Source organism: Protopterus annectens, chromosome 4.part0, assembly GCF_019279795.1.
Source record: "Protopterus annectens isolate FY-2018-M chromosome 4.part0, PAN1.0, whole genome shotgun sequence".
Lineage (NCBI taxonomy): Eukaryota > Metazoa > Chordata > Ceratodontiformes > Protopteridae > Protopterus > Protopterus annectens.
The window spans coordinates 187,967,116-187,985,428 of NC_056733.1; the positions used below are offsets into that span (position 1 = coordinate 187,967,116).

The window sequence follows — 18,313 nt, forward strand, 5'->3', positions numbered from 1 at the left end:
CAATGTGAGGATATATGTATGTCTCCCAAATATGCAGCAATGTCTACAAGATTTAAGATCTTTGCTTGTAAGTGTTTGCATAGGTATTTTTATATCACAAGCAAACTCCAAAGATTTTTTTTACTCAGGTAGATTGCAAATGTTGAAGGTGTGATGGGGAAGAAAGAGGTAACTGGGAACATATTTATGGGAGGTTAATAAGTTGGCAGACTTTAAAAATTCCATGCAGACTACTCTGTTGGAAATACTAGGTGAGAAAATTTATATAGCTAAGGAAATAATGTTTTTGAACTGTGATACAGAATCAGAATTGCCTAGACATAGTAAGGCCTTGCTGAGTTTAGTTCTGGTGGCTGCCAAAAAAGCAATTACTACAAAACTGAAAATCAAGGTCTGAACTCTTTGGAGCTTTTCTCCCTGGGCCTTCACTAAAAATGAATGCCTACCCAGTTGGACTTCCCCGGTAATCAAATGTTAATAAATAAAGCTATAATAAATCAATAAATTTAGCATGATAGAAGTAGTGAATATAGTAACAGAAATAAAATAATTAGAAGTAGGATATTTAGAAAAGGGTAGGAACAAATTACATAGAAATCATTTGTAATTGTGGGAACAATACATACAGAATAATGTTTTGGAGGAGGAATGAGGTTTAAGGGAAGGAAAGAATTGAATGAGCCATGTAATGTTTGACTGACAATGACTGTACAAGATTATATGTGATATATAATGTTTGCAACTGAAAATATGTCAATATAGTTTGTTTTCATTTATATAAATGCATGATGTCTGTGTCATAAGTGATAATTCAATAAAAATGTGTTTTGTTTAAAAAAATGTTAATATTATAAAGGCTTCATTGGCTAGTGGTAAACAAATATTAATGTTTTATACACAATGTTAAGGTTTTCAATTTTGCCAGTATTTGCCATATAACACTTGTATAGGTTAACATTGCTGTGTTGAAACACTTTATAAGATGATATACATAATTTGCATTAAATGTTCAATATCATATAACAGCAGTGTGCTACCCAATCCTGTTGTATATCAGGTGGAAAGCTATTGAAAGGCAATCTGATACTGATATATTAGGTCTACCTTGTACTCCAAAAGAAAAAACATTAACCCCAATACTGCTCATTTTGGCAAGTGAAATGCAATTTTTTCATATAAATTTGAAGTATAAACACTGGGTCATTAGTAGTCTATGTTCTAATGAACCACATTTATATTTTGCATTTTTGTATCTCACACTGTTTATGAGATATTTCAAATGATAAGAGATGTGGTCTTAATAGAAGATTTGAGAAAACCTCTTAAGAAACATGTGGTTTCCTGGTTTAAAAGACATAAGGAAGCAAAGGGATTTGATATCCTCTTGCTATTCAGTACAAAAAGAGATTGTTAAATCAAGATCTACTACAATGACATTGTAAATTAGTGGCAATCCCAAAAGAAAACAAAAACAGTAAAACAAAGGCCCTGGGTGAAATGAAGGTTATCCCCCATTTCTGTGATAGAAACACATTAGCGTAAGTTATACATTTGCAAGGATAAAGAATCTCAATGAAATGGCTCTTTAAGGACTTATTTTTCCACTCCCAAGCCTGTAACACTATAAATGTTTATTATAATTACATTGTTTATTATTATTTGCCCTTTACTTTAAATGTCATAAATTTCTTCTGTAAGATTTCTCAATGGTCCGGTTGTGAATAATACAGAAATCTACTTTGAGAAGTATCAATGCTTTAAATAAACCGTACAAAACAGTCATAGCAATGCTACTAAAAGTGATGAGAAGATCAAATATATTTTCACATTGTTCTTGCTGATCAAGAAATTTGATTTGATTTCAGCATTATGCTGGATTCTTAGGTCCAAGTCCACTATTTCATGTGGAGCAGGCAAACCCATCTGATATTTCATTTAAAGATGTTTTAACTAAAAGCATGATATTGCATTTTTTTATTTAAATCCTAACCCATGTTTTACTACCCAGTCACTGATCATCTTTAAGTAACTATTCAATTCTCTGTACAGTTAAAGATGGCATAACACAAAGCAGATTTATAGCTGTCCACCTATTTTGATATTTGGTAGTTACTGTATCTGTGGAAAGAAGAAAACATTAAAGTAAATTTGGTTTGATCAGGTGTAATATTTGTTGCACATTGTTAGAGAAATTGTATTAGTTTGAGAATAGCCAATCAAGTCATCTCTTTAATTCCACATTGATAACTAGTTTGGGATGAATGTAATTATTTCATTGTTTTCTTTTAATGGCTAGCCTATGTACAACTGCATGATGAAGCTCTTAATATACAACAGTAGCTGGAATTGCTATTTACAACTTGACAAACAGAATCACAAAATTATACTGGCTAGAGGTCATCTAATTTATATAAAATCATGCTGAATTAATCCAAAAGATGGGTGTTTTTTGATTTTCTGACAGCAACATTAGGAGACATCTTTCTAACCAAGCTTCTAGGTCTACAATTCTGACTCATCTGAAGTGGTATGTTCCAAGACTGGAATGACAAGAGAGGTCTTCTAGTCCACAGAGACCATATCTGCCTGACATTTGTGGTATTCATCAGCTGTCTATATTGCACACTGTGTGCATTGGGGTGATGCAGGTATAGGGCACAGAGCAATGCAGTCACCCTGGCAGAAATATGATGTACATTGTTAGGCCTCATTTTCCACTCTCTGACCTTCAGCAGCTGATATTCAGCTCTGCAGAGGGAACAAAAATATTAAAAGGAAGAGACTGCACCTCATTTAAGTAAGGGGCTAGACAACCAAATGGACGGGGAATAATAATTCTATTAGAAATAGATTAATTTGTCTCATATGAAATTGGTGCCTATATTACAAGTAGATATTTGCACCACGTCAACACATACCTTAGGGCGGTGTGATTTAGATTAATCAGAAATTCAAGAGGCATTGCTCCAATATTGTCTGGTATTATGGGAAATGCATAGTCAATATTTCAGCTATGATATTTAAGTCAAAACCCAGTTGTCATTAAATTAAAGATGCCTAGATGTATTTTCTGATGGCAACATAGGCATTTTCTTGGCTATCTCATTTGACCATCTTTTTTTTTACTTACCATGTACATTTTGTTTGATTTCAGAAAATCTGCATGTGTTTTAGTGGTCATTCATCTGGCTGATTTTTATTTCTTAATAATTTCCCTATCATACTTAACTGGCAGCTTATTTTACTTTCTTCTGCATCTGCTAATAGATGAGTTGCAAACTAAAGCAATGTCTCCATAACAGATGCCACCAGTGAAAAGTGTCTCGACTTTTCTATTATTGCAATTCAGAAGGAAAATTGCCATAAGCAGCATAAAGTTTATTTTGTTGTATTTGTTTTTATTTGAGCAAAAGCCCATTTTCAAATTACAGAAAGTAGTCACATCAAAACAAACAAAAAAAAGTCTAATTGCGTGTGACAACAGTAATGCTAGTAAAAATCAATGTTTCTTCCTTTCTTATGCTTTGGTCTGGACTACTGTAAATGCCAGGGTTTATAAATCTGTAAGATGATTTTGATTAAGCCTTCATTGACATAGGTTTTTATCTGTGCCACTTTCAGAAAAAAAGAACTATATCTTTATGTTACTGATGTAACTTAATACTTACTTTCTGAACTGTACTTGCAGATTATTGATGTTAGAATGTATTTACTCTCTGGGTTTGTTAATCATGTGCTCATATTATGTTAATTCATTTTTATAATTTACTGTATCTAAGTTTTGTTTCTCCGCTTAAAAAGGGCTTCGGCTTAGTCGGACTAACCCGGTCAACAAATGTCAAATAAGTAAATAATAAATAAATTTGCTAATTGTTGGTTTCTGGTGGTAAAATGAGTAGTGACATTTAAGCACCAAGCAGCACAAGTAACACGTGCCCAGTTTGATCTTATCATGTTGAATAAGCCTGAAGAGGGGAAATGGGGGTAGGAATTATGTGGAGATAGTCATAGGAAGATGTATAAAGGACTGAAATATAGTAAAAAACTTTAGAGATTAGGAAAAGATATAACAATTATGGCAGGATAAAATATATAACATATTAATTAAGTGAGAAAGCACCAAGATTAGCGATTTAAGATACGTTTGGAGAGTAAAGCACAGATAGTTAGAGAATATCAAGTCAAGGAGAACACAAGATCAAAGCAAAGTAAATGTCTGGGGAACAGAGTTCCATAGTTTGGCTACATAAACAGAATAAAAAGTTTCAAATTTAACTTGGTAAAATAACTGAAATGCTTGAAAATTCTGCAGAAACTCAAGCGGGATTAATATATTTTTCTACAAGTCATGGATTATACAATTTGAGCTCTACCAAATACCCAAAGTTATGCTTTCTAAAAATTAAATAATTATTGACCGGAGATTACATGAAGACCGAATTACTTGGAAAGTCATGTCTCACATCCAGAGGTTTGGACAGCAGGAAGGATTCTGTTTTTCAGTCACAGGAGAAAAGTACCACCCATCTGAAATTAGAGGTTCTTGATTTTGCAAGCTGATAGCTGACTGAACAATTTAATCATATATGATCCTTCAGACTTGGTATCCTGCAATTTATTAGTAAAACATTACAAGATACTTTTGCAGATCTTTTCGCTCACCTCAGTCTAGATGATCAGATCCCCAAAAATTAGTTAAGCATTCTACCAATTGTTCAATGGCATCTGCTTTGTTCAGGTTGAATTTTATTGTTAATGACATTTCTTGTTTTTTCTTTGATTTTTTCATGCTTGAAAAGTTTATATGTGGAGTATTTTAAAGTTTATAGAATCAATAGTGCTAATCTCTTTATAAGTTTGTTTATCTTCTAGTTGCCCAAAAATTCAAATTCTGTGTGTATTATCCTTCAATTTTACTTTTGGATGACAAGATAATGATTTGCTATGAAAATTTCTCTTGATGCCATGGCAGAATTTAATCATTTATATCCAAAAACAGCAGTAAATGAGTAGAACAACACCACAGCTCCAGGCTGATATAAACTTTATTATGTAAGCACTTTCACGGTTAAATTCTACTGCTTCCTCAGACATTTAAAATGAAGTATATATGAGGGTGGCCTAATGGTTAAGGTGTTTGCCTTACAAACACAAGGTGCAGGGTTTGAGTCTCACAAGGGATCATTGGCTAAGCTTCAAATGGCTCGCAAGGGCAGCTAGCTTAGTACGAATCTATGAATCTATGAATCTATGAATCTATGAATCTATGAATGAAAAAACACTCCTTTATATAGATGTAATTACCTCATATCCTGTTTGTCACACTTATCAACTAATTAATCTTTAAAGGACCCATAGGGACATTTCAACAGCCAAAACTCTATCTAAGAGACGTGAATCAATAAACCTGAAAATGAAAAAAATAAACTCTGAAAATCTCATATACATACATCCATAAAATAATCATATTTCCCCATAAAACTATATCCAGTATAAAAACATGCATATAAATCATATATATAAAAAAATCACACACACACACACACACACACATATATATATATATATATATATATATATATATATAGATATATATATATATATATATAATATCACATATATATAAATAAAAAATATATGTAAAGAAATGGAATGCCTGCTCACATACATGCAAAAACACTACATAACAGTATAGATAATAGTAATAATAATAATAATAATAATAATAATAATAATAATAATAATAATAATAATGTCAGAAACCCCTGCATAAAGCAGATCTATTTACATAGTGGTCTAGCTTTGGAAATGGTTTTATAGGAACTTTATCATTTAAGTCCTTTCCTGAGTCTGCCCTCACCCTAATTATCCATTAGTTTATTTCATTTCTGTCCTGTTCTTGATATCACCTAACCTACCATCTAAAACAGTATTCCCTATAACTAAAAATTTAAACTGATGTATACTACCCTTCTCCATTATGTGTTTTGCAAGTGCATTCATTTTATTCATGAGCCTAATATTATAAAGGTGTTCTCTTATCCTGCCCCTCATGCTTCTATCAGTTTTGCCTATGTAAAATGATGGACAAGTCAGGCAATGTGCCAGATAAACCACGTGTGTAGAGTCACAATTAGCCCCTAGCTTAAACTTGAACATTTGCTTAAACTGTAGATGAAATAATTGCCCAGAAGTATCTATATACTTACAATAGTTACATGCTGTGCATGGTGTAGTAACCAAAGGGTCATCATCACAATTGCCTAGGCCATTGTCTCTAGGGTAACGTAGCAGCCTCTTCAGGGATTTCATGTTCTTATAAATAAAAGTGGGATAAATCGCCACAATCTCCCTGATCTGATCATCAGCCACTAATATGGACCAAAATGTCTTATAAATGCCCAAAGCCTGTCTAACATTGCTAGAATACAATAATGGCATTCTCAAATTATATCCCCCCTGGATAATTCTACTTGTCTGTGTTTTGATGTTATGAGCTTCTGTAAAATAAGGCCTGGCTGTATTCCTCAGCTGTTTTACCTGCTGCAAGGCATTGCAAACTTTACATTTACTATAGCCTTTTCTTTTAATCCTGACCTGAAGATCTTTTAACTCCTGTTTAAACACTTTCTCCTCTATACTTAACCTCAAAGCTCTCATCCCTTGTCCCCTCACTATATTATCTAATATATGAGGGGGTGCATAATTTTCCTATGTAACAAGCTATTCCTATAGCACTCCTTTCTATGCACCCTAGTGCTCACACTGCCATCCATATGTCTTAAGATCTTCACATCTAAAAAGTCTATTATATCTTGGGAATACTCCATTGTAAATTTCAAAATGGTAGTGGAGGTATTAATGAATGTCAAAAAAGAATTTAACTCCACTGATGTACCCCTCCATATTAGGAACAGGTCATCCACAAAACGGCGATAGAAACCTACCTGTCCATTAAAGGGTCTTTGTAGGATTACCTCCTCTTCCCAAGCAGCCATTATATATTGGTGCAGTTATTGGCATATGATATGTCCATAGCTACACCATCCTTCTGAAGGTAGAGATCCCCCTCAAAAATGAACACATTTTTCTCAAGTATGATTTTCATTAAAAAACATATCAAGTCTATCATTTTTTGATTAAAACTACCATGTTGTAGCAAATACTGTTATAACAAAGAAATACCCTCTTCATTAGGTATTGAAGTAAATAAAGGCTGTACATCTAAGGTCACAAGTAATAGGTTTTAAGTGTTCTTTAAATGTTTAAAAAACAAATAGAGATTCTAGATGAACTGTTTAGAATCTCTCAAAATTATAGGGTTGCTGCTTAGTAAGTGTTTAAGTTTCTTTTCTAAAAATATAGAGATTGGTTCAGTAGTCTAACTGTGTCCTGAAATTATAGGTCTCAAGGAAGGATTGCAGGGGTCTTTGTGTGTTTTGGGCAGCCCCTGAATTGCTGCTAAGAAGGGTTCTTCAACCTTAAAATAATCTCATGGATTATCAGACATTCCTCCAATGTACCCTGTATTTTTCTAATTATTTTATGTACTTCATCATAACTAATTTTCACATAAACATCACTATCACTTAACATATATTTCATATTTAGTAAATAGTGGTCACGATCCATTACTACTAGTGGGCCCCTTTGTAAGCGGGTCATATAACAATAGTATTGTCATTCCATAATTGCTCCAATGCAATGTGTTCATCCCTGCTCAAATTCTGAAAGTCTTCATAGCAGAGTTGAGTGGTCTGACCAAAACCAGTATAACTTCTGTACAACTTCTCTGTGCACAATTTTTCAGACCACTAACACTGGGTCATTAATGGGGATAAAAGTGCTAGGCTTAGAAAGCATTGTTCCCTGACTAATGTTAGTAACATTACCATAATTAAGTTTCAATGTAACATTCCTCATAAAACATTTCAAAATCTATTATAAAGTCCATTACCTCCACCTTCCTCGATGGAATGAAAGAAAGTCCTTTATCTAAAACTGCCTCTTCAGCCTTGTTTAAATGTCTATTGGAAATGTTCCATATCAATGAGTCTGTCTCTGTCTCGCCACATCTTCTTCAAGGTGTTTGTCATGCCTTGCTCCATCTCCGTCTTGCGTTTTATCTGAGTTCTGCTCCTTGACCTCATCCGGACCTCCTCCATTTGCTTTGAGATCAGTAAAGGGAAACAAATGGAATTTTATTCTTGTTTCTCCTTTTGCAGCTGAGTCGTTATATTCAATGTGCATGAAGCATCTTCTCTCCCTGGTGTAATAGAATCCGGTGCAGTCGTTTTTTGTGTAGTGGCTGAATGAGCATTATTAACGGTCTTCCTTCTTTCTCGCTGCTGAATGGTCTGATCAACCCAGTGTTAATCAGCCATGTGGGTATGGGAGATGTTTCTTCCCAATATATTTGAGGCAGTCATGTTTACAGTACTACTGATTAGCGTTTGCATGGCCTCTGCATTCTGATTGGTTGGCTTCATGGTTCAAGGCCAAGTGAATACATAGCCATTAGCAAAATCTTGTCTTTCCCTTTCTAGTTTCTTGGCTTTGATAGACAATTTATTTTCATGAACCATAAGCAAATCAATTATGTTCCCAATTTAGAACACCTGGAAATAATTCATAGAGTTCATTTTGTAGGGAGAGAACCTTCTGGTGTAGCTCTCTCTCTTCTGGCTTAAAAAAATCCAACAGTAATCTGATATAGTCGAAGCTCAGGTCCAAATTCATTTGCTGCCATCTTCTTAACAAATTGGGATATTTTTCCTCAAAAGTGGGAATTCGCAAAACCCTCAGTCCAGTCCTCTGGGAACAATCTTTAGTTTTAAACAAGCTTCCAGGTGGTAGCATTGTGATTGCAATCTCTTCATCTTAAATAGATGGTAGGTTAGGTGATATCAAGAATAGGACAAAATTAAAAAAAGTAGATGGATAATTAGTATGAGGGTGGACACAGGAAAGGGCTTAAATGATAAAGTTCTTATAAAACCAGCTCTCAAAGCTAGACCACTACTTAGATCGATCTGCTTTATGCAGGGGTTTCTGACCTTATTATTATTATTATTATTATTATTATTATTATTATTATTATTATTATTATTACTATTATCTATACTGTTGTGTAGTATTTTGCATGTATGTGAGCAGGCATTGCATTTCTTTACATGTATTTTTTATTTATATATTTGTGATTTATATATATATATATATATATATATATATGTGTGTGTGTGTGTGTGTGTGTGTGTGTGTGTGTGTGTGATTTTTTATATATGTGATTTATATACATGTTTTATACTGGATGTAGTTTTTTGGGAAATATGACGTTTTTATGGATGTATTTATATGAGATTTTCAGAGGGGTTTTTTTCATTTTTTTTTTTATTTTTTTTTTTTTTATTTTCAGGTTTATTGATTCAAGTCTCTTAGATAGAGTTTTGGCTGTTGAAATGTCCCTATGGGTCCTTTGAAGATCAATTAGTTGATAAGGTGAGAAACAGGATATGAGGTAGTTGCATCTATATAAAGGAGTGTTTTTTCATTAATTTTAAATGTCTGAGGAAGCAGTAGGATTTAACTGTGAAAATGCTTACATAATAAAGTGTATTCCAGCCTGGAGCCATCATGTTGTTCTACTCCTTTACTGCTGTTTTGGGGATTTGTCTTTTTTTTTTTTTTTTTTTTGAGTAGAACATTAATCCTCAACCAGTAGATTTTCTTCTATGGACTAATCATTTATTTACTAGTGCTCCAAAATAAACACCAAGAGTTGTTTTCTTACAAAACAAAGCAGATAAATTGAAACTGGAAATACAAAAGGGTAATGCTACTCAAGTTCAAGAACTTACACAAATCAATAAGAAGTATACAGAATTGCTACACCATAAGATTATGATAATTTTCATTATTTACATTTTAAGGTATAAATCAGAGGACATTCAACTATATAGTTATTTTTGCATGTTATTTTAATATGTGTGTGCTTAAAATACATTAAATAGCTTTTTGTTCGTAGCTTTAGTTTTTAGCAATCAGATTAGATGTAGTACTACATAAATGTTGATAGGTGAGCCATAATACCATCTGAGTTATAGGCATTATAGTATATACACAGGCCTGTTAGATTATTAGTATGAGCTTCATGGGCGTATTGAGTTTATGCAATTGACTTGATACTATGGATATCAAATAATAGATTTAAATTTGTGGTAGTTAATTATTTTCTTTTGTGTTACTATTGTAAAAATTATAGTTTTATGTTTTCCCATATATTCTCTTTTTAAATGCATACATAGTTTTGCTAATAGGATATGAGATGTTTTATTTTCTAAGGTTCGGTTTCTATTCAAGCTGTTGTTATAAGGAATGTGACATTTCCCTTTGATTTCAACAGAGCGTGTTTAATCAATTAATCAATGCTGCAGTTTTTTAATTATGCAATTATACAATTTATGTATTTTAGTGACTGGTTGATGAGCATACAATTGAGTCTTTTTAGACTTCACTATATAAATATGCATTGATTGTGTAAGTTATTAGATCTGATGAAGCGTACGATGTAGGTACGCGAAAGCGCTCATCTATTTTATTCTCTGTATTCATATTCGTATTAAATATTTTTACTACAGCTCGTGGCAGTCCGACTTGGTCTTTTGGTTTTTACAAGATTATGATTAACTTAGAAAAGATAAAAATAAACTCATACTCTACTAATTCAGCACACCTGAGATACTTAAGTAATAGAACAAAAAAAAATTAAATCTAAGAAAATAAAAGAAATATTTATTCCCAATACTAACAAAAGAGTTATGGAACTAAATGATATTTTAGAAGCATTCAGACTCCAATTTAACATTGATAATTCCATAAATACTCAAGATACACCTACTAAGGATATAAAAAAATACTTAGAAAACAATATTCATATTAAATTACCACAAGAACAAATAGACATTATAAACATCCTTGACAGACAGACAGATGTACAGGCATACAGACATAACATTTTCCCACCAGTCCAGCTCCCATATCCAGGCCTTCACCAGGTATTAGTGTCATATTATTGTTCCCAAAATGGGGACACTGAGAACTCCTGTGCATTGATTAGCATGGTCAGTGACTGAGGGCCTCAAGCTGTGGCCATTAACTCCCACACAGTAGCTTTGACTTTTGTGCAGTCATGCACTAACATATCAGTGACCCTGCAATGTATCACAGGTTCCTAGAATCATAGGAAATTACTGGGCTAATGTCCCTACAGCCTTTACAAGCCTAGCAAAGTTCTACCCTTATTTCCACAATCGGCATGTATTGCCCCTGTCCAAGAGGGACAGGGGTGGATTCCCTGGAGTGACTTTATGGTTACCCATCCAGTCGTCCAGATTGTGTTTGAAGAGGGTCAATGAGGTGCACTGTTTGACATGAAGTGGGAGTCTGTTCCAAAGTTGTGGTAACCTCTGGGATACAAATCTGTCCCTCCACCAGGTAATATTAATGTTACATACCATGTTATGGTCTTTAGAGTGGGTAACCCATGTACCATTTGACCTGAGGATATGCAGCATTTCCAATAACGCAGGGTCAGAAATTGCCTTATATGCAAGGTAGAGATCACCTCTGAGTAGTCTGTATGAAACAGAATAATGTAAAAGGTGAAACATTTATGCGTTCTGAAGGGAAACATGAGTTCTGAAACAGAATAATATGATAGTGACTTCAGACGATCGACATAGGACAGATGAAGACCTTGAATTTTCCTTGTGAGGAACCTTTGTGGTCTTTCCAATTGCTGCAGGTGCTTGGAAAGGTACATACCAAAAGGGTCATTGCACTCATTTACTGGCCTGATGAGTTAAGAGTACAGGGAGGTTATAGTTTCTTTTTTTTTTCTGGAGGCAATGTCTTTACTTATGAGATGAGCAATACAGAATGCCGTTCTTACCACTGTGGAGACATGGTGATCAAAGCTAAGGTTGCTGTGAACCTGTGTGCCCAGGTCTCTTATCACTGACTGTGGACGTAGGGTGTTGCTATTGATGTGTAGTTAGCAGGAACATTGCCCTTACCGAAAGGGATAATAGTTTTTTTGCATTGAGTTTAAGGCCATGATTTTGGCACCAATCATTTGTTTGTGTAAGACCCTATTGTAGGATTTTAACATCATTTGGAGAGACTATGACCGCTCCCAGTTTACAGTCATCATCAAACTTTCTCAGCCACAGTCCTTTAGTTTTTGGTTGTACTTCAGAAGAATAGATTCCAAACAGCAGAAGTCCCAGGGCTGATCCCTGAACACCACTGGTTAAAAGTCTGCTGTTGGAGGTACATTCCCCTATTTTGAATATATGTGTTCTATCAGTGAGCCAGTTAGTGACACAGCTAATGATATACAGGTTGATACCTAGTTGGGTGAGTTTGTCAATTATGCCTGAGTGGGGGATAGTATCAAAAGCCTTGGCTAAGTCTAGATAGGCTGTATGCACAGATTTCCCCTCATCCAGGGCCTTGGTGACTGTCTCAAGAAGTCCACCAGGTTTAACAGGCATGATCTTCCTATGACAAATCCAAACTGTGGAGGGTCAAGTGTTTGGAGATTACCTATATCTTTGTTGATAAGGTCCATGATAATTCATTCCATGGCTTTGCAGATAAAGCTAGCCAGGCTAACAGGTCTATAGGTCCCAGGGTAGGCGGAAGCACTACCTTTGTGCAAGGGAATAACGGTGGCCATTTTTCATTCAGCTGGGATGAAGCCGGTGCTTAGAAAATGATTGTAAACAGTACCCGGTGGTGTTGCTAATTCTTGTTGGAGCCCATGTAGGATGCAGCCTGAGATATTATCAGGCCCTATAGATGCTGTGTTTTTGGCCTTAGAGAAGGTGTTTATGACCGGCTCTTTTGAGATACAAGGTGGGGGACTGTTGGTAGGGATCTCATGGGGTACCTGTGGCAGGGCCAGAGGAGTGAAGTTTTCACAGAACCTGTTGGCCAACAGGTTAGCTATATAAACAGGCTCAATATATATATATATGGTATCATTAACTATCAGTTCAGCAAAAATCTGGGCCTTTATTTCTAGGTTATGGATGTAACTAAAGAAGCATTGTTGTTGTCCTTAGTTGAGGAAGCTAAGTTGGATTGTAGCTTGCTTTGGAGGACTTCACAAGAAGTCTTATTTGCTTGTTTAAGCTGAGGAGTGAGTGTTACCAGTTTAGGGCTCATCCCTCTTACTCTCAGACAGCAGTTTCTTCCTCCTACTCCTATTGTAAAGCCTATTAATGGCAGTTGTCCACCAGGCAGGTTTGCTCTTCCTTAAGGAGCTTGTTTTGGACCTATCAGGTACAGCCGAGTCAATGCAGTTGTACAGGTGTTTGTATGAAAAATTGGTGTAGAACACGGCGTGGTTCCCACTTCCATCTGAGTGGAATGCTGCAATTAAAGCAAAAGGTGCTTCAACAAAGTATTAGTTTAAGGGTGTGCACACTTATGCAACCAGCTTATCGTACAATTTTTATTTTTTATATTTTCTCCCCTAACATATTTGTTTGTTTTTCAACTGAATTGTACAGCTTACAGGTTACAGGTCACATTAAAAGTGGGAAAAGTTTTGAAATGATTTACTGTGGTCTCATTTTTTATATCACAAAAACCTGGCATTTTAACAAGGATGTGTACACTTTTTATATCCACTGTACTTGAATAAGGTCTCCTCTTAAATATCAGTATAAAACACTGTAGAAGTTCAGATATTTTAGTTTTTCTTAATAATTTATCCAATAAAATATTGCCTTGGTATAAGTTTCAGAAACTACAACTTGATTAAAACTTTTTAAAAGAAGCTTCCTGTCTACCTTTCAAAACACTTACATTTATACGCATTTCAAGACGTGTAATAATGGATAATTTACTCCTTGCAAACTACCTACATTTCTCAGGAGAAATAAAACACTGCTTCTTAATGTTTCATATCTCTCCCGTGAAAACAATAAATTTATCCAGTAATATTTATTTTTGTAGTTAGGGATTGAGTGAGTCAGTCATTAATCTGTATAGGCTGCCCCAAAGGGGAGTGTTCATTTTTATGCTGGAAGAATGGCTGGTTACACCAGCCAGCTAAGGTCCTTGAAGAACAAGAATAAAGATCAATCAACAATGTAACTCCAGAATCGCTGGAATCCTTCAGTGAGAAAATACCCTAAATGATGCTAGAAGAATTAGACGTTTCCTTTGATTTGATTTTCTTTCAATTATTTGCACAGTCCAAAATACCCAATTGTCTTTTTTATTTATCGTTGAGACTTGTAGTACATACCTGTTAATGCAGATGGACTGACAGTTGTAATGCCTTCACTTGTGTGCGTCTCTGCTGTAAGGATGAAATGTCAGTTTAGTTTTCTATGTAAGGTCATCCAGTGTTATATATAAATATTATCAATGAATGCCCTTTTAAGTGTGAGAAAAAGTGTTAACATTTAATTTAGTTGTCCCAAGTAAATCAGAACCCATATACCTATGGCTTATTGTTCATACATATATGAAATGGAGACAGATAGGTTCAGGAAACTGAGATGAGAAAGATTAATCGTAATTCATGCAGTTTTAAAACATCTGATCTATGTACTTAATGAAATACTATAACTTGGCCAAAGGCATCATTTATTCATTCATTCATTCAGTCTGTAATGATGTTTAATCTAACTCAGGGTCAGGGGTGGGTCAGAAGTAAAACCCATAATCAGTGCACACAAGGCAATGAACTTATGCTGGAGGAGATGACAGTCCATTGTGACATCTCCATACACATTTACTCAGATCCCCGAAAAAGTATGCATCCAAAACAAGGTGGTACAATTCAGCTTTTAGAGTATATAACTAAAATGATGTCAGCTTTATGACAGCATCAGAGACATCAGAGGATTGAAGACCAGGAACTGAATTTGTGATGAGGGGGAATATGGGGCATCTGTCAGATGAGGATGGTGGCAGTGAATAAATGAAGTGCCTTTCACTGCATGATGTTCATTAGAAAAACTATTGTATTGTTTGCAGATAACAGGTGAGATGCAGTGATTATAGATGAATGAACTGATGTCTAAACAATAACAAGGTGAAACGGTGATCAGGAATGTCAAGATGGGCATGAGGGATATGAGACAACAGGAAGGCTTAATAACCTGCTCTTGATATGACAAGTGTGTTTCCTGCTCTCGACATTTGTATCACAAGATTAATGATATATCCTTCAGAAAGACAGCTAACCATCCCTCTATTCTTATCTAGCTTAGTGAGGGTTGTATCCGTATGCCTGACAATAGTAGACTAGTATTAAAAGATTACCATGGGTGGATGGAGTCTCAATGGGCCTTAAGGGATGATAAGAATGAGCATCCTTGTGACAATTAGAGATACACTGACTGATCGCGGGGCATGTTGGATGAAGGTGTGTGTATTTATGGCTGAGGTTTCTTACTCATTAGTGTTGGAGGTTTATCTACTGTTCTATTAACAGCCTCTGAGTAAGTTACTGTCGAGGAAGTATGCTATACCATGTCAGTGTGTGTGTGTGTGTGTGTGTGTGTGTGTGTGTGTGTGTGTGTTTGTGCGCGTGTGTGCTTTGTGCTTAAGAAATGCATTTTGATGTGACAAGGTAACATCCAACGTCAGTAAATGGTCACCATTCTCAGATATAGAATCACTGTGATTTAGCAATAAATGGTTTCCGTTATACATAAGTAAGCTTCCTACACTGCATCAATATACCTACTGCTATCAGACTGGTTACAGAAGAGGGAACACTGATGAGATTTCGTAATGGTTGGTGTAGTTGAGTCATTATGAAAAAACACAATAGCTTAACTACCTCTTCTCGTTATCAGACAGAAAGATACAATGTAATGGAGTTGAGTATGGTTATAATGTGAAATATGGCTAAATGAAACAAGAAAACAAGATATAATCAATAATAGAGTTAGTATGTAGAAGAACAAAAACTGTAAAAATGACAGCCATATATAAGAACAATAACCGGTATATATAAGAACAATAAAATAATCAGTTACAAATTAGAAATATGTACCCGCTGCCATAACCATTACTGACAGTGGCACTGTTCTGGTCATCTGTGTCATGAGTAAACCATGATCATTGTCAGGTTCTGATGCTGCACTGCAATGCTGACATTGGGCCTGTTACATTCTGTTTGGCTGACTACATGATTGTATGTTTCTTTGAAGGCAGAAAGGAAAACATTTATGTGTACAACCAAGATATTTGACAATCTCATACCTCAGTGCTACAACATAATTTCAGGTAACATATTATACACACAATAAAGACTTACATAAATTATGTTGTATCCTGTGATGCCTGCATCCTCTACATGCCTGTGTGAGAAATATAGCAATGCTTACCATCAGTATGATCACACAAGACCTTGCTGGTGCATCTTTGACAGACAGACAGATGTACAGGCATACAGACATATGTTCCCACCAGTCTAGCTCCCATATCCAGGCCTTCACCAGCTATTAGTGTCCTATCACTGTCCCCAAAATGGGGACACTGAGAACTTCTGTATGTTGATTAGCATCATGGTCAGTGACTGGGGTGTCAAGCTGTGGCCATTATCTCCCATAGAATTGCTTGGATTTTTGTGCAGTCTGGCACTAACATATCATCGCCTCTGCAATGCATCATAGGATCATAGAATCATAGGAAATTACTAGGCTAATGTCCCTAGAGCCCTTACAAGCCTAGACAGGTTTTACCCTTATTTCCACAATCAGCACCTAATGTCCCTGTCCAAGAGGGACACAGATGGAACCCCTGGGGTGAATTTACATTTACATATCCTGTCATACAGATTGCATTTGAAGAGGGTTTGACATGAAATGGGAGTCTATTCTAAAGGTGTAGTAACCTCTGGGATACAAATGTGTCTTCCAAGCAGGTTCTATTAATATCACATACCAGGTTGTGGTCTTTAGAGCGAGTAACTCATGTACGATTTGACTTGCAGATATGCAGCATTTCCAGTAAAGCAGGGTCAGAGATTGCCTTATATGCAAGGCAGAGATCACCCCTGAGTTGTCTGCATGAAAGAGAATAAAGTGAAAGTGATTTCAGATAATCCACATAGGACAGATGATGAATACCTTGAATTTTCCTTGTGAGGAACCTTTGTGGTCTCTCCAATTGCTGCAGGTGCTTGGATAGATACATCCAAAAAGGTTCCTTGCACTCAATTACTGGCCTGATTAGTTAACAGGGAGGTTGTAACTTCTTTGTTTTTTCTAGAGGCAATGCCTTTACTTATGAGATGAGCAATACAGAATGCCATTATTACCACTGTGGAGACATGGTCATTAAAGCTAAGGTTGCTGTCAACCTGTGTGCCCAGGTCTCTCACTACAGAGTGCATACTAAAGGTGTTGCTGTTGATGTGGTACTTAGCAGGAACATTGCCCTTACCAAAAAGGATGATAATACTTTTTTTGCATTGAGTTTAAGGCCATGATTTTGGCACCAATCATTTGTTTGTGTAAGACCCTCTTGTAGGATGTTGAAATCATTTGGGGAGACTATGACCGCTACCAGTTTGCAGTCATTATCAAACTTTGTCAGCCATAGACCTTTAGGTTTTGATTGTATTTCAGAGAAATAGATTACAAACACTAGAGGTCCCATGACTGATCTCTGTGGAACAGCACTGGTTACAAGTTTGCTGTTGGAGGTACATTCCCCTATTTTGAATATATGTGTTCTATCAGTGAGCCAGTTAGCAACCCAGCTAATGATATATGGGTTGATACCTAGTTGGGTGAGTTTGTCAATTATGCCTGAGTGGAGGATAGTGTCAAAAGCCTTGTCTAAGTCTAGATAGTCTGTATGCACAGATTTCCCCTCATCCAGGGCCTTGGTGACTGTACTGAAGAAGTCCACCAGGTTTACAAGGCATGATCTCCCTTTGGCAAATCCAAACTGTGTAGGGTCAAGTGTTTGGAGATTACCTATATCTTTGTTGATAAGGTCCATGATGATTCGCTCCATGGCTTTGCAGATAAAGCTAGCCAGGCTAACAGGTCGATAGTTCCCAGGGTTAGCTGAAGCCCCACCTTTGTGCAAGGGAATAATGGTGGCTATTTTCCATTCAGCTGGGATGAAGCCAGTGCTTATACAATGATTGTAGACAGTACCCAAGCTAATTCTTGTTGGAGCCCATGTAGGATGCAGCCTGGTATATTATCAGGTCCTATAGATGCTTTGTTTTTTGTCTTAGAGGGGGTGTTTATGACTGTCTCTTTTG

The 18,313-nt window shown here is 35.7% G+C and overlaps 1 protein-coding gene across 6 annotated transcripts in view; it reads right to left on the reverse strand.

The window, feature by feature from the left end:
- Positions 1 to 18,313, reverse strand: part of LOC122799242 — an 840,251-nt gene that overhangs the window by 615,016 nt on the left and 206,922 nt on the right. For 4 of the 6 annotated variants that reach the window (XM_044068176.1, XM_044068174.1, XM_044068175.1 and 1 more), the window contains one exon: positions 14,321 to 14,374. The exons of the other annotated variants lie outside the window; for them this stretch is intronic. In XM_044068176.1, the coding sequence (XP_043924111.1) occupies positions 14,321 to 14,374 (54 nt within the window). The remainder of the gene's footprint in view (positions 1 to 14,320; positions 14,375 to 18,313) is intronic. 6 annotated transcript variants of the gene reach the window in all.